The sequence below is a fragment of the Eschscholzia californica genome, unplaced genomic scaffold, assembly GCF_041429995.1.
Source record: "Eschscholzia californica isolate CP2 unplaced genomic scaffold, dmEscCali1.0.p SCAF_3, whole genome shotgun sequence".
In the NCBI taxonomy this organism is placed as follows: domain Eukaryota; kingdom Viridiplantae; phylum Streptophyta; class Magnoliopsida; order Ranunculales; family Papaveraceae; genus Eschscholzia; species Eschscholzia californica.
In genome coordinates, this window is record NW_028238420.1 from 64,994,003 (window position 1) to 65,013,455 (window position 19,453).

General features: G+C 36.8%; 4 protein-coding genes across 4 annotated transcripts; 1 reads left to right on the top strand and 3 right to left on the bottom strand.

The window, feature by feature from the left end:
• Positions 1-27: 27 nt before the first annotated feature.
• LOC147553383 (BAG family molecular chaperone regulator 2-like) lies at positions 28-1,047 on the bottom strand. The gene is made up of 2 exons (XM_086670510.1): positions 477-1,047; positions 28-316 (listed from the first exon to the last, which is right to left on the bottom strand). Exons 1-2 carry the CDS (start codon positions 778-780, stop codon positions 93-95), a joined length of 528 nt encoding a protein of 175 aa, XP_086526636.1. The 5' UTR covers positions 781-1,047; the 3' UTR covers positions 28-92.
• Positions 1,048-3,981: 2,934 nt separating this feature from the next.
• On the bottom strand, positions 3,982-7,647 carry LOC147553384 (very-long-chain 3-oxoacyl-CoA reductase 1-like). The gene is made up of 3 exons (XM_086665748.1): positions 6,209-7,647; positions 5,124-5,193; positions 3,982-4,434 (listed from the first exon to the last, which is right to left on the bottom strand). Exons 1-3 carry the CDS (start codon positions 6,844-6,846, stop codon positions 4,180-4,182), a joined length of 963 nt encoding a protein of 320 aa, XP_086521874.1. The 5' UTR covers positions 6,847-7,647; the 3' UTR covers positions 3,982-4,179.
• Positions 7,648-11,521: 3,874 nt separating this feature from the next.
• On the top strand, positions 11,522-15,108 carry LOC147553385 (zinc finger CCCH domain-containing protein 67-like). Its single transcript, XM_086665749.1, has 7 exons — positions 11,522-12,110; positions 12,234-12,269; positions 12,511-12,594; positions 12,952-13,071; positions 13,206-13,478; positions 13,716-13,982; positions 14,662-15,108. The coding sequence occupies exons 1-7, from the start codon at positions 11,757-11,759 to the stop codon at positions 14,863-14,865; spliced, it is 1,338 nt and encodes a 445-aa protein (XP_086521875.1). The 5' UTR covers positions 11,522-11,756; the 3' UTR covers positions 14,866-15,108.
• A 489-nt stretch (positions 15,109-15,597) lies between these two features.
• Positions 15,598-18,579, bottom strand: LOC147553386 (CAAX amino terminal protease family protein). Its single transcript, XM_086665750.1, has 8 exons — positions 18,349-18,579; positions 18,097-18,140; positions 17,350-17,655; positions 16,848-16,908; positions 16,632-16,756; positions 16,440-16,502; positions 16,233-16,357; positions 15,598-15,915 (listed from the first exon to the last, which is right to left on the bottom strand). Exons 1-8 carry the CDS (start codon positions 18,419-18,421, stop codon positions 15,765-15,767), a joined length of 948 nt encoding a protein of 315 aa, XP_086521876.1. The 5' UTR covers positions 18,422-18,579; the 3' UTR covers positions 15,598-15,764.
• Positions 18,580-19,453: the final 874 nt, after the last annotated feature.

A 19,453-nucleotide genomic window follows, 5' to 3' on the forward strand; every position in this document is an offset into this window, starting at 1 on the left:
TGGGGGGGGGGGGGGGGGGGGGGGGGGGGGGGGGTTAGTAACTAAAACAAGCCTAGTTCTTCTATATTTGATGAAATTGTTCATCAAGACTACTATACACGAATAGTTTGACCAACAAGTTGGTTCCTAGCCAATAATGCATGTAATTTCTTCTTCTCTTTGATGGCAGGATCTTCTAATAATAACACTTTGTCCTTGTCTCTTACACCTACCATGTGCAAGTAATCTCCATCTTCTCTCTCTTTCCCTTTATACAATATCCTTTGTTCCCTTGGTTCCAAACTAGTCACTAATGACAGAATCATCTTCAATTCTCCTGCAAATTTTGTTAACAAGATAAATATCAATACCCACAAAATATGATTCAATTTACATTAACAAAACATCAAGAGATGGGTTTTATTTCTTTTTTCGAGTTCGGAGATGGGATTAAACTATAGGTTTAATATGAGATTAGTGTTGAGGGGTGTACTTACCAAAAGTAGAAGTTGATTCAATTGAAATATCATGCCATCTTGACTCTGTAGTGACTCTTAATGAGATCATTTCATCTCCTGTACTAGTAGTACTACTAGTACTTCCACCAGTACCATCTTCTCTCTTTTGAACTAGCATCCCTCCTGGTCTAACTTCCCATTTAATCTCACCTCCACCAACACTTCCCTCACCAACCGAACTCCGGCCACTGCCACCATCACCACTACCACTGCTAAGCTTGGAGTTGCTCCTGAAAAATCTCTTACTTTTCAACTTCATCAACTTAGAAAATTTTCTCTCCATTCTTCTATATCTTTATCTTTTTTTTCTTCCTTTTTGAAACTTCAAGTTTGCAAGGTAAGATGGGTCTGTTGAATGAGACTTGTTATATATATATTAGTTAGGGAAACGCGTTAAGACAAGATAAGGAGATTTAAATAATAGAAAACATCCCTAGATTAATATATGAAATTCTAACATTAATCGACCAATAAGACAACGACACATCTACCGTCATACGGGGAGCTTGTTGTGCCGTTTTCATGGAAAGTTAGTGCACATGGGGCGGGCATTTCGGAATCACGTTTACTTATATATTTATATACGTCGGCCTAAAACCAGATACAATATATCCTGATTTAGTCCACTCTTGAAAGTTAGAAAAAAAAAAATTGTGGGTCTTTTTATATGGTGGTCGTAGGAGTGCGAATTAGACGATACTCACATACTGGCTCGCGGAGTATGAGTACTTGAGGTTTCGGTTAGGCATTTTGGACTTCAAGATCTAATGAATATCTCCCTAAGTTGAAGTCCTACAAACAATTTGAAGTGAAGTAAATTCAAGTGGTTGCTCTTTCATATGAATTATTGATAAAAAAAAAATCAGATCTAGATAAACCCCACATTAGAATATATGTACCCCAACCAAAAAAAAGGTACTTTGGCCTATATTTTTATCTTTATTTCTTTTAGGGTAGTTTGTTAAGCAAAAAATATTGTTGTTTATTGAGTTTGGAAGTCATTTAGTTATCAAGTCTTGTTAGGTGGGTCTAATTGTGGTGGTCATTCTTAGGGTTGATATATGCATTATTGAAGTGGTGGTTGGAGACACAAAAGTATCTCCCCATGTGAGCTGTGAGGTTAGGAAAAGGAGAAGAAGATAATCCCTTTCCTTCTTACCTAACTATAACTTCAAAATGAACCCTTCCTCACTACTTAGTCCCTTTCACTATTAATTATATTGTTTTGTAATCATAGTAGTAATAATATAGAATAGTTTGGTAATATCAATCTATCAAAATCCAAAAATAATTTAGCAAAAATCTCACCACCCAAGATCAAAATCTGTTTCTAACTGTGCGAAACGACATATATATGATACAATCGAATCAAGTTGGGGTAGTTTCTCAAAACCTAGCTAGTAACATTGAGAATTGAGATGTCAATTATCTTTTTTTTTTTGTTTTTGTAATAATATGTGGAGTAATTGTCTATATAATTTATTTATTTTTTTGTAGAAAGACCCTTATCTAGATTGTTATAAATTTATAATGATACTCTATAGATGCTTTACTAATTATTCTATAAACTAATGCATATAAAAAGTATAAAGAAAAGTTGGTGAAAATATGTGAGCCCTCTAATACTATCTAATGCTTTCAAGCTGTAAATACACATGTATATATATATATATATATGAAAGAGAAATTAGGTTATGAACATGAAAAACAAAAGGTAAAAGACATTAGGACGTGTATTGATATATATAATATATAATGTAGTATGTATGTAAATAAGTTGAATGATTGGTATTGTGGGTACTGTCTCCTCAGCATCATAAAACGCCACTGAACAAATACCTGGCTAACGATTCGATTGACATGATTTACAAATATTTTTTTTTGTTTGTTTATTCGATTTCATGAAAACCCATACTCTTTGTGATTATAATTGAATTGGTTCGTGTTGTTCATGAACACTATATATCAGTCTACATGCTTCTCAGTTGGACTAAAGATAAACCATATCTAAGAAGATCACAAATATTCCACATAATTGTTTTGGCATCTCATATATATATTGTTATATATGAATATTCTTGTATGGGTTATATTCATAGTATCATAAATCACATGCCAATGCATTATTTTCTATGCATATTATAGATAGAGATGGCTTCCTTGATTGGATCTAGATTGAAAAAACAAAACCTAAAATAAGATTGTGAATATTTAGCACAACATTCACTTGATGATTTGTCGGCTCAACTAAATCTGATTGGATCAAAATATAAAAGAAAATTAGCTTAAGTGTTTATAAACACCAACTGAATATTGAAAGGGAAATGATAAAGTTACAAAAGATTTTGACAAAAAAAGGTTCCCAGCTGATGTGGCGGGTGTGGTTTCAAACTTTGACCAAATCTAGGCCGTTGAGAGATGAAAATCACAACCGCCACATCAGCTGGGAACTTTTTTTTGTCAAAATCTTTTGTGATTCTAGCATCTCTCATATTGAAATATTCGAATGAATAATTTATTGTAGTTTTCATTTTCAACAATCATAAAAATTTAGGTTATATTCACTAGTGAATTATGAGTAAAAAAAACTAAGAGTATGTACTAGATGTTTTATCTTAGACATCATCATGTAGAGTTTATTAGTCTATAGATTTATTTAAGATTATGACTTGGTGTTTTTAAAAGGAAGGATGGAATGGAATGGAATGGAATGGAAGTGATGGGGACAGTTTTGGGGTTAGCAAACTTAAAAAGAACCCCCAAAACACAAGAAGATAATGGAGCCCTAAAAAGGAGGATTTGGGTGTCTTTTAACATGCATGTTTTCTTACTAAACATTTCAGGAGAGAGTCTGGAGAATGTAGGCATCACTGCCAAGAATGTCTCCTTTTAAGGCAAGATTTTGAGGAGTGATCTCCACTCTAGTCTTAACTTATCAAAGACCCATACTAGTGTCTCCTTTTAAGTTGAGATATTTCTTGTAAGTTTTTGGCAATGAGTTAGGGTTTTTGGGTTTTGATTTTTTGGCGATGAGTCAAACTCAAAATACGACTGTAGGAGAAAACAACATCTCTTAGACATGGTGTGTCGTGTCACGACCCCTAACAGCCCGTGTCCAAGCGAATTGATAAGGTGTTATGACAAAAAACCAAGAAAAGTAATAACGAGAGTAAACCAGCACACAACACACAATTGATTTATGATCTACTTCCAACGAGCAATAGCGTGATGATTTTCACTCTGAATGAAGAACAAGAGTATAAAAATTTATCAAGAATTTTAGTAGGTGTCTTTCCAAATCTGAAAATAAAATACACCTTTTACATTGATAACAACAATTTATAAGACTAGGAAAACCATAAACAAATGTGATGAGTATGGCTTCATGGGTCGCAAACCTGATTAGATACCCACCTATATCGAAAACACTTTCAAACATATGGCATCCATATATACTATTTGAGAGTTTAGTGAAAGAAAAAGATTGACAGAATAAATACATTAATCAGAATAATTAATCCAAGTTTGATTAGCGAGTCAACTAATAACAACATTAAACAAGATAAATAGAGTTCAAACTGAGACTTCAACCTGCAGAACTAGAATCATCTACATTCCAGTTGCTAACCAAATAAACTTTAGCTCATCTCATAAATATAGAAGGAAAAGGGTAAACTACTCTTCATTCTTGCTTTCTCGAGTCTTTAAGTTGACCCTTCTTACGAACTCCGAGGCAGAAGTTCAGACGCCATGAGTCCACGAAAGATTCCGGCAACATATATACCAGGCTCCATATTACGGAATGTGGCCAGTAAGGGGTGCATCGTGGCTCATGACCTATCCACCTCATAGCTGCCCGTGCATACCCGTCAGTTGATGGTACTATGAGGGAAGCTCTCCTGATTGAGGCCATCTTTGTTGCAACATATAACGGGACCTGTATCCAAGAACCAATACTAATGTCAAATACAATATCTCAAACCAGCCAAGTTGCTGAAGTCGAATGTGTCGAAACTCGGGAGTATAGTAATAAAGAACGCGGAAATCAGGGTCAGGACAAGATTGGTTTATGTTGGCTAGTCTAGCAGGTATACTAACTGTAATTAGTATGAAGTATAAACTCGGAAAATTTTTACCTACACATCAAGGATCTCACAAGCATAGAATTCCATTAGTTTTATTGAAATGACAAAGAAAGCGGGATACTGGTGAACTCTACAAAGTAATTACTTGGATCATGATATTGTAGGAACTTTTCACAAAACTAAGGTAGATAATCCTATCAGTCCTCTATGCCGGTCGTTTTTCATGCGCATTAAAAGTTTGTTCGAAGAAGGTTTCTTTAGTACATATTCAGGGGTCCACACAGGAGGCCTGTTTCTTATTTTAGGTTATTTTGGTATTCGAAAACCACTTACAAGTCAAGCAAGATGAAAGATATTAACCCTCATCAAGGGTTCGAGGCACACGCTGAACAATTCAAAAAAAGATATTAACCCTCAAAAGATATAAAGCTAAAGTGGGGAATTTCATGCCATGGGTTTATATATCACAAAGAATACACTTAAAAGATGAATAAGTAAGAACTGAGTTAGTGAACAATCAGAATTTACTAAAATTGTGTACCTGACACTGTACGTCGATCCCACTCTTCTTGTACTCGACATAGAGGCATCTTGAGAACTGATCAATGTACCTGAAGATAAGCCAAGGTATCACTTGATAAGCCATGGGAAAGAAATTTATATGCATTTACGTATTGTATTTAACAATGAGATGCAGTCCAACAAGAAGACTCAAACCGATGCGAAACGGAAGTCTCATGTGTAAGGCACTAAAGTGACACATTGCTTAGGAAAACCTTCTGCTGAGTTATAACACAAACCCTTGTCTTATATTGGCTAGGGATTTTGGTTGGTTTTAGCACCTAGATCCAGCAGGTGCAGAAGCATGGGTGGTCTAGGGCTCTAGGCCATGCTCATCCCAAGCGAAAACCTTGTAACATGTAGAACTAGGCTACTGGGTCTGGTTGGTGCCTAAATTAAGGTTCAAGAACAATATTGCTAGTACTCGGATGGGAATGATTTTCAAATGGTATCAGAGACTAGGAAGACAATCATTGAAGTGGTGGATGATGTGAAACAGAAGTTTCATTAGCAAGGTGCTAACCCCACATTGCTTAGGGCGACCTCCAAAACAACAACACCCTTGTCTTACATATAGGCTAGGCCTTTTGGGTGGATTTAGCTCCTAGATTGGTCACGTAGTGAAGCCTACGGTGGTCAAATAAAGGACCGTGCTAAGGAAAAACCTTGCCTTCATAAGCCTGTGAGGAGCATAAACATGAACACATATGGCTACTACGGAAACGGGTACCATTACATCACGAACTTCCCTCCCGGACACGGGTGGAGCGCAAACAAAATACAATTCAAGCTATCAGTTTGTGCTCGAAAATGTGCTTATGTTATGAAAACGAAACAGGATTCGGGTGTTCCAAGGTGTGAAATGGCAGATCTAGCAAACAAGGGTATTGAAGATCGGAACTTCAGTTAGCAGTTCTAAGGTTTCAGCATGCAATTTGAAGTAATATATTAGGTTAGTTTAAGTATTCAAATGAGTTCCTAAGTAAACAACAAAATCAAGCAATAACAGATCAAAATTGAAGTAAAAAACCAAAGATAATGAGACTAAAATCAAAGAACACATACGCTTTTGTGCCAGCATAAACAGCATAAAGAGGATCAGAAGGAATAACAGTAGCAGCACCAGAACCAATATTAACAATGGCACCTTTCTTCCTCTTTAACATTCCTGGTATAACAGCTTGTGTAACCCTAGTTGTACCTTCAACATTAATCTTAATCAAACTCCTCAAAAGCTCTTCGTCTACTTCATGAAAAAACCTAGCATAAGGATATGAAACCCCAACATTATTAATCAAAACTCCAACATCTAACCCTTCAATTCCTTCTTGAATCCTCTTAACCCCTTCTGAAAGATCACCAGAGAAATCAACAACTATAGTCTTAATCTGAATTTTCCCAAATTTCTTCAGAATTGAATCAGAAACCTCTTTTAACTTATCAGGATTTCTACCTACCAAGATCAAGTTGAGACCTTTTCTTGCCAATTGAAAGGCAAACCCTTTTCCAATACCATCTGTTGATCCTGTTACCATTGCCCATGAACCATATTTCTTCAAATTCTTACCAGGTCTGAGGAAAGTAACATAAACCCATCTGAGTAGTAATATAGAAGGTTTCAAGACAGAGATAGAACCCAGAGTTAATAGCACAAGAACCCATGATGGCTGTGATTTTAGCTGCTCAAAAACACATTCCCCCATCTTTTTTGTGGATCTATTTCTGATCTGAGAAACTTAGAGATGGATCTGAGAAATGGGTATTGTTGAGAAGGGTCGATCAAATGTGGGTTGTTCCAGTTAGAGAAGATTGGACTAACTAGAGAGGGATAGAAGGTCGTCTTTGTATATAGAGAGAGATAGAGAAAAAGTAGGAATGACGGATGGGGAAATAATAAATAAGTTGGAAATGGAGAAAAGTGAGAGATGAAGGAATTAAGAAGTAGTTGAAGTAGATGAGCTGAATTTCCTGCAAGACATTAAACCATATTAATCAACTCCCAACTACAAGGAAAGTTTTTTTTTTTTGATGAAGGGAAAACTACAAGGAAAGTTGATATGGTGATTGAGAATTTCGGATGGGCAAGGTGTCTCTCAAAAGGAGCCCCATCATTTTGGTGAAAGCCCTTCCCTTTCTTGCCACTTTATGTGGGTGTCGGACACTCTCAAAGCTCTCGGACCGGACCTAATCTGTGTTTTTCAAATCCATCTGTAGAGGGCGAAGAGAGTAGACCCAAGAGTAAAATAAAAGGTCAACACTTGGTCGCCCAAGTGGTTTCAAGTGTTGACATAAACTCCAAATATCTACGGAGGTCCCGTGTTCGATCTCCAAAAGAGGTGGAATCCTTGGGTTATTGAATTTGGATTATCAAAGTATAAATAATGCAGTTGGGTTGAATTTTAGGCTATAGTTTAGTTGGGGTTTAGGCATGTTCTTGTTAAAATTTGGCGGTTATCGTGCGTATCGCGTCTTTGATGTATCAAGACCATTGTCCTGACTGTCGTACATGGTAGATACATCGTAGTCTATTTAAAGAAAAGGAGTAATATAAAGGGGCACTTATAGTCGCACATAATGGAGAAACCCTCGTTATCGTCTGGGTCTTTTGAACAAACACAAATATTATGGGGATAGAAGATTTTTAACTCACACTACTTACACACCGGGCATGGGAAAAGCGGTGCCATAGGTTTCACGTCACCATGTCCCCCCTTCAAATAAAGAGAGATAATTAAGCAACCAAGGACCCCTCTCAACTACGTAGATAACTGTGATATAAATGTTTGAAAGTCTAAATCATTGGGAGTGTTTAGTTGGTAATCTGCCTTCTGTTTACAAGATAGAGATCATGAGTTCAACACTCTTCATTCAAAAAAGAATGTAATCAGTTACGAACTTTTGCATTATTGTAATGCCGACAACGGGTAACCCAGTTAGTAAGTGCATATACTCGACAATCTAGAAATATTGAATTTGGGTACAAATAAAGTAGTTTATGTTGGGTTTAAGCTATTTAATTTCGTTAGGCTTTAGGTGATGTAGAACGCAGCGGAATTTAAGAATAAAATAAACTAATACGAAGAACGATAAAATAACGATTAAATAACTCTAAATAACTGTAAACTCGATTAAACTTGATTGGGTTTTCTCTTCAACATGGGAATAATGAACAAACTACATATCCTTTTATAGGATTCTGGACTTTCCTAGATAGACTTGAATTAGACTTTCCTAAATAAATAAAATACTGCAACTTCCTAAATAACTAGACTCAAATCTGGACCTTTCCAATTATTAGAAATACTAAAATAACATAATTTCCTAAACCTAAATTCTCTAATAATCATACTAAAATTGGGACTTCCTAAAGCTACTCTCCATGGTCGGATGGCCCATGGCCCGGTTTAGTCATGGAAAAAGCCTCCACGCCGGGTGCCCCTGCATCAGCATCCCCTTCTCCCAAGAGGTTCGTCCCGAACCGTTTGATGAAGAAAATAACGTAATGCACCAGCAAACGGTGAACTCTGTTATGGCGATCCGTAATTCCCACTTTGTTCGATTATGAATCTTCCAGATCCGCTTGATTTCATTCTGAGATTCTTCATTACTCTTCTCCAAAACATTCACTAAATTTCTCAATCTATCTTCTTCTTTTTTCCTCTTCTCACGATCGTTATTCACTTCAATTCTGTAATCACTGAACTCCTTATTCACCTCAATAACCTCTTTGATTTTCTCATTTAATCGATCGTTCAGTTCTTTAGCTTCTTCATTCATCTGTTCCTCTAACGCAGCTTCATTCACTAGGGTTAAGTTATGTTTAATCTCAGCTTCCATAGCTTTATCTTGAAGAATCTTCTTCTCTTCCTCTAATCTTTGATTCTCAGTTATAAATCGTTTGATTTCAATTTCAATATCACTTTTAGATTTCATAAGAGTACTAACCTGATCACGTCGCTCCTTTGTTTCTTTCAAAAGGATATTATTAAGAGTTTTCAAACTCGTAATCTTCTTTAATGGATTATTATTCTCCATTGTTATTTTAGGTTTTCCTTCGTTCGTAGTTTGTGATGAAGTAATTGCGTAAATACCTATAGCTTCAACTTCTTCGTACGCTTCTTTTTCTTCTTGTTCTTCTTCTTTGTGTTCTTCTCTTTCTTCTTCCTTATTGAAAGTTAAAATAGACGATGAATATGGTTGACGTATTATTGTTTTGATGTCGTTCACCACATGTTGAACCTTAACTAAATCGGGTATTAGCGATGGAACTGTTTCGAAAAAAGACGGCTGTGGTTGTTGTGGTGGTGAATAGGAAAGAGAAGATGATTGTGTTGGTGGTGGAGGTGAATACGGTTGTATAAGAGGTGGTGAATACGGTGCCGGTGTAAAATAAGAGTACGAAGGTTGCGGTGGTGGTGGTGATTGTGGTGAATAATAAGTGTATGAAGGTAGAGGTGGTGAAAACGGTTGTGAATAATAAGAGTACGGAGGTGGTGTAGAAGAAGAATATGGATGTGAAGCTGTATAAGACAATGGTGGGGGTGGTGACGGTGATGATGAATACGGTTGGTGGTGGAGGTGAATACGATTGTATAAGAGGTGGTGAATACGGTGCCGGTGTAAAATAAGAGTACGAAGGTTGCGGTGGTGGTGGTGATTGTGGTGAATAATAAGTGTATGAAGGTAGAGGTGGTGAAAACGGTTGTGAATAATAAGAGTACGGAGGTGGTGTAGAAGAAGAATATGGATGTGAAGCTGTATAAGACAATGGTGGGGGTGGTGACGGTGATGATGAATACGGTTGTGGAGGGGTTTCTCGTTCGATTTCTCCCGGATTCCAATGATAATTGTACGAGTCGTTATTCGCATATAAACATGAAGAACATGAGCATTGATTCGTTATCTCTTGATGAGTATAATTTGATTGAATATAATCATCTTGACGAATATAATACGATTGATACTGATGTAACTGGTCTGGAAAAAAATTTCCAGAATCGTTAGCCAAAAACTTTGGTGGCTCTGAATACCACATGATGTAGAACGCACCGGAATTTAAGAATAAAATAAACTAATACGAAGAACGATAAAATAACGATTAAATAACTCTAAATAACTGTAAACTCGATTAAACTTGATTGGGTTTTCTCTTCAACATGGGAATAATGGACAAACTAGATATCCTTTTATAGGATTCTGGACTTTCCTAGATAGACTTGAATTAGACTTTCCTAAATAAATAAAATACTGCAACTTCCTAAATAACTAGACTCAAATCTGGACCTTTCCAATTATTGGAAATACTAAAATAACATAATTTCCTAAACCTAAATTCTCTAATAATCATACTAAAATTGGGACTTCCTAAAGCTACTCTCCATGGCCAGATGGCCCATGGCCCGGTTTAGTCATGGAAAAAGCCTCCACGCCGGGCGCCCCTGCATCATTAGGTCAGTAGTATGTCGGAGTAATCATGCTTTTCACTTTGTATCCATGTATCAGTGCATTTGTAATGACCAAAAAAAAAGAAACTTTTGTATTATTGTAAGTGCTTTGAAGTATCAAATACACATTATTTTAACGAGTTACATCTATATAATAAAACAGAAGGAAAAACGATGACTGGGACAAACATCCTTTTTTAATAAAGGATATTGTCTAGAAGCCCTTCTCAAAATTTAAAATATAGTCCTTCGTACAAATAAAGTTACGTATTTAAAAAACAATAATCTTTTCCTTCTTAGAAATAAAAATTCTAATGTAAGAAAAAAGAAACAAAATAAATTTCAAGGGTTAAAAAAAGAAATAAAAATTTCTCTCTTTCAATACATAATAACTAATTTAAGAGAAAATAAACAAAAAAATAATAACTAATAAAAATCTATCTCTCTCAATATAATAATAACTAATTAAAATCTCTCTCAAGTGTCTGTGTCCTAGGGCACGGGATATAAACTGTATATCTATATAATAAAACAGAAGGGAAAACGATGACTGAGACAAACATCCTTTTTTAATGAAGGATATTGTCTAGAATCCCTTCTCAAAATTTAAAATATAGTCCTTCGTAGAGATAAAGTTACGTATTTTAAAAACAATAATCGTTTCCTTCTTAGAAATAAAATAACTAATTTAAGAAATAAAGAAACAAAATAAATTTCAATGGTTAAAAAAAGAAATTGAAATATCTCTCTCTCTGAATAGAATAATAACTAATTTAAGAGAAAAGAAACAAAAAAGTAATACAAAAAAGTAATAACTAATAAAAATCTCTCTCTCTCAATAAAATATAACAATAATTTCGTAACATTTGATTGATACAAGTGTCCGTGCCCTAGGGCACGAGATATACCCTAGTTTATTAAAATATAAAAATAGTCATTATAGAGGGCGCCATTAGAAACTCCAACCTTCTGTATCCATAAAATTCATCTTCATTGTATGAGAAGTTTTATAGGCACCACTACCTTCTTCAATTAGTCGTTCCGTTTCTTTCTCCTCTCTCTACTCTACTCTATGACGTTTGGTTTAATGAAAAAATGAATTAGGGTTTTTTTTTTTTTTTTTTGTTGAAAGAATTAGGGTTTTGAAATGTCGAGGCAGTGAAGTTACAATGGGAGACTGTGAGGAAAATCCGTCTTCAAAATCTCAGGTGGATAATCAACAACAACAAGAAGAAAAAGAAGTATCTTTTCCTTCATCCGATCCTCCTGCATGTCATCCTAGTGAGTCCGATCCTACCGCTGAAACCCTAGATGAAGAGTTTCATAATCTTCAGCTAGAAACCAAAACCCTAGATGAAGGCATTCATGAAGAAGAAGAAGAGATTGTGGAGGAGGATGATGAAGAAACATTCAAGTATCCATTGAGACCCGATGAACCTGATTGTTCTTTTTATCTTCGTACTGGAGTATGTCGTTATGGATCTAATTGCAGATTCAATCATCCACCTAGAGGCAAAGAAGTGGTAAAAGTTTACTAATTTGAAATTCATTTTGATTTTGTTTTCACTTCCCTCTAATTTTTTTTTTTCTGATATTTTGGTAATTGAAAGTTTCGATTTTGCTTGTTTGTTTGAACTTCTCTGTAGTCGAGATCATCATGGCACTTCACAGAACCAGTAAAGGTTAGAAATTTTTGAGATAATCAAGTTGCTTTTGTTTCTCTTTTAAGGGGTTTTTCTTCTAGGAACTATTAGAGTTTCTGTCTTTTCAATCTATATATATGTTTTGGTGTTAAAGATGAGATTTTTGTGGCTTGCCTAAGTAGTAATTGTGTCCGACCTTAGTGTGATATTTCGAATATGAGGTGTTTTATAGTAGTTGATTGATTACAAGGGCGTTTCGAATTGTGATCTTTTGATATAGTTCAATCCGAAGGTTGTTACGGAGGAGGAGAACGAAAATGAAAAGGAAGAATACCCTGAGAGGGAAGGTCAGCCAGATTGCAAGGTAATTTACTTCTTTTTCTTGTTTGCGTTTGTTGATGTTTCGTACAATATATTAAAGGGGATTGAGATGATTCCTTAATATGTATACTGCTAGAAGCATTTGAAGTTTTAATATGTCAGTTCTATGTTTAGGTAATTGCCTTTAGAGAGTAAGTATATGATTGGATTTTGATCCACTAGTAGGGCTCCAAAATGCCTATAAATTTTTGTCCAGCAATATAATGGTAGGATTCCTCTTTCACCAATTAACCGTTCACGGGCTCTTATGAATTAATCTGTTTTATATGTTTGGTTAATGGAAATAAGGTGTTTCTGTTTTATTGAGTCACTGACTAGAATGCTACTTGTGATATCTCAGTTTTATTTGAAGACGGGAGCTTGTAAGTTTGGAAAAACTTGTAGATACCATCATCCTCGAGAAAGAAATGTGCTAATACCAGCTGAACAGTTCAACTTTTTGGGCTTGCCAATTCGTCCGGTATATTTATACTTTTCCTTGATCTTACTAAAGACGTCTCAAATGTTTTCTATATGTTACCTTATGCCTGATCTTATGTAGGACGGTCAATATATGAGGTACTAATAGGTTTTTTTTTTTTTTTTTTATCACAGGGGGAGAAAGAGTGCCCCTTCTACATGCGTATGGGTTCTTGCAAGTTTGCGAATAATTGTCGATTTCATCATCCCGATCCTACCAATGCAGGAGGATCAGATGCCAGTTCTGGATACTCTGCAGGCACTTCTCAGCCACCCTTAACATCATGGTCTATACCTGCACCCTCAAATGGCTCTGTTTCTTACTTCGACACATCTTCTTCATATGGGCGAGGTGTGGTTTCACCTTCTGAAGGGACTCAGCATAATCTGAAATGGAATGGGTATCAGGTAATCATGTTATACTCTGTTTTTAATTGTTTTTCTTCAAAATCAATCTCAAGCCTCCCACTTCATGAATCACTCAATTGATACCTTATATCACGGTGGCTGCACAAAATTCTCATTTTCTTGGAAAGGCTTACACAACTGCAAATGCATCTCTAATTGCTTCACTAGTATTCCATTACCATGCTTTTTCTTGGGACGTGAGAGAAATAAATTCATGACGGCTTGTGATTTGTTTAGGTTCCAGTAAACCCTGTGTATCCATCTCAAGGGCATGCAAATCCAACTCTAGTCAAGACCAATTATGGCAAGAAAGTAGGTGGTTCCATGCTTCACCAACAACAGATGACAGCTGATGCCTTCCCTGAGAGACCTGGTGAACGTGAGTGTCAATACTACATGAGAACTGGGGACTGCAAATATAAATCAGCTTGCAGGTTTGATCATCCAAAGAACCGGCATCAAGATTCAGTTGTTCTCAGTCCCATGGGTCTGCCTCTAAGACCTGTAAGTATATTCTTTCAGTTTTAGTACATTCACATGAAGAAGCATGTTCACTATATTCCTTGTGATGACTCAAATTGCTCCGTATTTGACCAATCCTTACCAACCAGTTGATTGTACCATTTCAGTGATAATCATAATTTATACTCATAGGGTATAAGATGCTTGGCTTTATGTCCTCCCACTTTTGGGTTACATTAGTCTAGTTAATCCTAGATAGAGTTACAAAATTGAATAAGTTTCTTGGGAGGATTGATTATGCTGAAAGAGGCTTGCATGTTTGTCAATATTTAACCTGAAGGCGAACCGGGAAACTGTTTAATTGGGCCAAAATGTGGCCCGCCCGTTTGCTTATGCTTGCACTAGTCTTTTAAAGGGCTATTATCAATGTAAAAGGGGATCTCGGTTTTACGGTTTTGGGGACATAGGAGGCAGAGTCTTAGGATTTTGGTGAGTTGCATTATTAAATTTACTAAAACCCTGAGAAATTTTTGTACATTATGTTTTCATAGTGAAACTCATCACGCCATTGTTCGCGTGGAGAATGTCTTACCGACCGTACCACGTATATTTCTTGTGTTTTGTGTGATTGTTTAGTTTCATTTTTGTTTTGTGTGATTATTTAATTTCTTGTGGTATCTATCGTTGTCCTTTCTCTGGAAAATCGTTTTTTTCCCTGCAGGATCGGGCAGTCTGCTCAAACTACAATCATTATGGCATTTGCAAGTATGGTCCTGCTTGTAAGTTTGATCATCCACTAAGTTATGCTGCTTCAACTGCTTCATTAACTACTCCAGTATTGTCTGATTCGGGGCGGTATTCAGACTTCGATGGCGAGCCGGATAGAATACCAGGATCTGAAAATGTTGGGGATACTTGGGTCTAGCAGCCTGTGTAAGAAGAATTTTGCACATCTCAACTCTCATGAGAGCACACCAAAACCATGAATGGATTCTGAATAGGTTTTTTATTTCTCTTTTGAACTTTTATCTGATGTGGGATTAGTGAGTTACTTTTGGCCCCTTTCACTGTTAAGTTAAATTGAAAGTTTGAAACAGGTTATATGGGTTCTATAAATTATCAACAAATACAGCCTTTGCACTAGTAAGAGATTGAAACTTGAAGAAAATTCACTGATTCTCAGTCAACTTTTAAGTTTTTTTTTGAGTGCTCTTGTGACATGGTTTCTTTTAATTTCAACTCTCGTTGGGCCTTGTTGGGTGTATTGTGATAGTCCCGCATCGCTTGTTAGTGTTTGGAGTATGGGCTATAGCTGTACGCTCAAGTTTAGTAAGTTGCGAGGCTTATGGGTGAGCTCGGGGAGTTTTGCCGAAAACAAAATCCGTACCCAGTGGGCTTGGTCTTAAGGTGCCAAAGGCAAGGACAATATCGTTAACAGCTAAGGCTTGGAGTGTTACATGTGTGCTGAGATGATCTCTTTTTGTATTGGGTCCATGCTGACTACAAGGTTTTGTTGAAGGAGGTTTTGGGCTTGTTGGAGGTGGAAGAACCGTTTTGCAACTATTAAAGAATAGGAGTAGGTTTGGTGGTTCTGGCATAACCGATCAACCTATTGGAAAACATAGGGATACAATTGGAATTGAAAGACAATGGGTAGTTGGTAAATCCATTAGAACAATATGCTTGTATTTAAGTGTTAAGAGTCTTGAGGTCTAGATATACAGATGATATTCTTGTCGAGGCAGCCATAGTTTTATAAATCTCATTAAACTGAAAGCAAGCTTGAAGTAACTGTGCAAAAACTAATACTATACAATTTGTCTGTCATGGCAGTTTTTGTTGTTGTGATTTATTTGACGTGACCCGCCATAAAATACCTCCAATAAGATTGTTCAATGCGTGTGAAGCCACTGGAACGATAATACTTGATGTTACGATCGTAGCGTAACCGTATGCAAATCCAACAAATGTTGCCCTGCAAACAATTGCAGAAATAGAAGTAAGAGATTTTGCCCAGGACATTGATAGTGAAGTTCGTGATCATCTAATTGAAGAGCAATTGAATATTTCTGGATTCTTGGTGACTAGCTAGCTTTCGCTTTGTCTAAGCGGGACTATTCTCACCGATTTGCTATACTGCTCAATATCTTGTGGGAAATTAAGTACACTTCAGAAAGAATGCTCATCTAGACAATGAACTAAATCTTACATTATATATATGGTCTGATAGGATTGGCCTAAGGGATCGGTGTATTATGGAAATGTGTAGACAGAAGATAAGAAGAATGATACCAGACAGCAAAGGAATACTTCCGGCCACTACCCAAATGCAAAACACCGAATATGGTAGCAACCACCAGAACGCTCTTCCAGTCAAGCCCAAAAAGTGGCATTAGTGCACCACGGAAAAGAACCTCCTGATTCACGCGAAACATTACTTCCAAAACTAATATATATGTGCTTGTGCTAACAACCAAGAAAGACACAGTTCAAGTTTACCTCGCTAATCCCGGGCAGAAATGCTACAACGATGTAGTCCAACGGTTCTAGTTTACTAAGGATCTGAAACACAAAAGACAGGCCATAAGAAGTATGGCCCAAGTGGAAACTAAGAGCTCTGAAAACTCAAGCCAGATTATAATGAACGGTTACTCAAGTACTGAGAGTTTGAGAGAGAGTTAACAAGGTTACCTGCTGATTTGCTGCTTCACTAGATTCGGCAAAATCAGGCCAAGTCTCAAGTAGTAAGAACCGACACGATGATATACCGATGACTAATCCAATGATCAACTCAATATGCCAGGTCTCATAATGAACTACAAAACAAACAAATCAAGTTATACTCTTTAATAGAGTAATGAAAGAACTAATAAGATTAAGAAACCACAATAACATAAAAATGCATACATAATACTTCTTTAGTACAGTCATGGAGTGGCCATCCTTCTCCATATGCAAGATGAGATAACTGCACTTCACAATACATATTCAACAGTTTAAACCCAAAGAACAAGAATTTAACCCTAAAAAGCACACATTCACTCCTAGCTTTATTCGTCGGACATAGATTTTTTTTTCCTTCTTTTCTTTTTTCAAATTTAGACCCGAATTGACTCGAGCCAAATCTCAAAATATTTTTTATCTGACTTGTGCAACTGACTCGTTGGATGGATGACCCGGGTTGATATGTGGTGCATTTGAGAGATAAAATAAGTTTGAATGAAGAACCGGTTGTTTCGAATAATCTAATAAGGACTATTTGTGCCCCTAAACAAAACAAGTTTAACTCAAGTGACTCTGATTCAGGCGAGTCAGGCTCGGACGCTAAGAAAAAGGAAAAGAACCATGCTTAACTATGAAAAACATGATATGAAGTAAATGTTAGGAAGGATAAAAATGTCGAACTTACGTATCGAATCAGTACACCAGAGGCGAGAATCAAACCCGAAGTGACAGTGCAAGCTTGAAGAACATCACTTCTTGAAGAGCTAAGAACTGCACTTCTTTTTTCACCAGTATTATCTGTGGAGGAAACCCCACTAACAATACTTGAAAAGGAATCATCTTTAGAAAATGATTTATCTTCAAATCCAATGTATTCATCAGAAGAAATCTTATTAAGTTCTTGAGTTCTACTTTTGGGTAATTTCCCATTTCCTTTTGATCTTTTCACAGGGTTTCTTCCTGCAAAAGACTTTATAATCGCTCCAAAACCCTGAAAGAAGAACGAGTTCCCTATTGTTTATGATGAGAACTGTGAGAATAATCCCACAAGGGAGAATGACGATCTAGCAACCAAGAATATAATGTGGCTCTCCACTCATTGCCAATTAGTTTCGAGTTGGATGACTACAAACTTAACTTGGTATCAGAGCTACTAGACCCACACGTGATAGCTTTAAAAGCCACATGTAAAAGTCACATGTGTTCCCCGTGCCTCCAAAAAGAAAAAAAAAACACAGTGCTAGGGTCAAAGAACCCCACATGTGAAGTGGATGGGAGGATGTCGATCTAGCAACCAAGAATAATGTGGCCTAGGTCCTCTCAAGTCAGTACCAATTAGTTTTGAGTTAGGATAACCATAAACTTAACAAGAACAACCATTAATGGCCAAAATAGAGTCGTACAAGAAAAAACCCAGGACAGAAACACATACTGTGTGTAGTTTGGCTGGCAAGATTTGATTACCCTTTGCTCCATCTAATCAAATTTGATCAATTTTGAAAACAATTGAAGTAAGAACAATTGACCATTAAGAAAAGGTTGTAAAATGAAGAATAAATCATAGAGTTTTAGATAGTGATAGAAAATGGGTAGCTTGTGATTAAACTAAAAACAAGCTAAAGAAATCTGGGTTGAACCCAGAAATCATTAAAACTGAAAGATTTGATATGAATGAACGACTAACCAGGTGGATTAAAATATCTCCATTGATGATGAATTGGGGAAGAACAGCTTGTTATGATAGCAACTGTTTCCATCTTATTACAAAATTACTGCTGAAACCTGAAACTAAATCATCGAAGAACTTAGGAGGAACAAAGCGGAAATTTTCACCATTTATTTTTTCTCCCGCGAGGTGGAGAAAGTAGTAAATTACAGAGTTTCAATCCATATCCAGTTCTGAAATTGGTTGGTTGGTATGGAAATACCGGAACTGAATTTTATCGGTTTTGATTTTAAGGGGTCCAGTGGGAGCTTGTCAGATAACTCAGATCTGACTGACTGGCTTGTTTATGATAGGTGGATCCAGGGGGGTTTCCATTGCACTTACCTTCTTGACAAACAAAAGTGGTATTCTCCACCAGCCTTTGGTGCAGACATGCAGTGGTTGGACGCCCCTCTTGAGTCCATGAGGCCGTGGAATCGAATTTCGGTGGAAGCAATTTACCATCAAAATTTATCCCATGTAATTTGGGCTATAAATAAAGTAAAATAATGTAATAAATTGTCAGACTTTATGCCTCTTTCATGTTGTTGGGGCTTTAGACCTCTTTCATTCGTGGTTTAAATTAGGCAGTTATCGTGCTTATCACATATTCATGATGTATCAACGCCTTGTAACGACTAACGTAGATCGTAGTCGAATTCTCAAAAAAAAGTGGTATTGATCTACCCTAAAGAGTGCCTCTAAAGGCGCCTCATCCTTTTGCTCATGAAGTGTTGCTCTTTTACAACTCCATGTAGGTCTCGGATCGAGCAGTCCGATGCCGCGGATTGGAGCAGCTCGAGGGCCCTCGCCCCTCAGACTAGGCTGAATCCCGGTATTCTAACCCAACACGAATTAGGCCCAATCTGATTGCCATCAGACAACTGTAATCCATTGGGGTCGGGGCGCTAGAGCGAGGGAGGCCTGAGAGAAAAAAGAGGCTATAGAGGATGCCTGTAAAAGCACCCCATCATATTCCTCTTGGGCCGACCCTCTCTTTCGCACTCTCTGTGAGCCTTAGGCTGAGATGTCCGATGCTTAGTAATTGGGCCAGTGCGTGGTCTTTCAGACTGGCTTTAGTCTG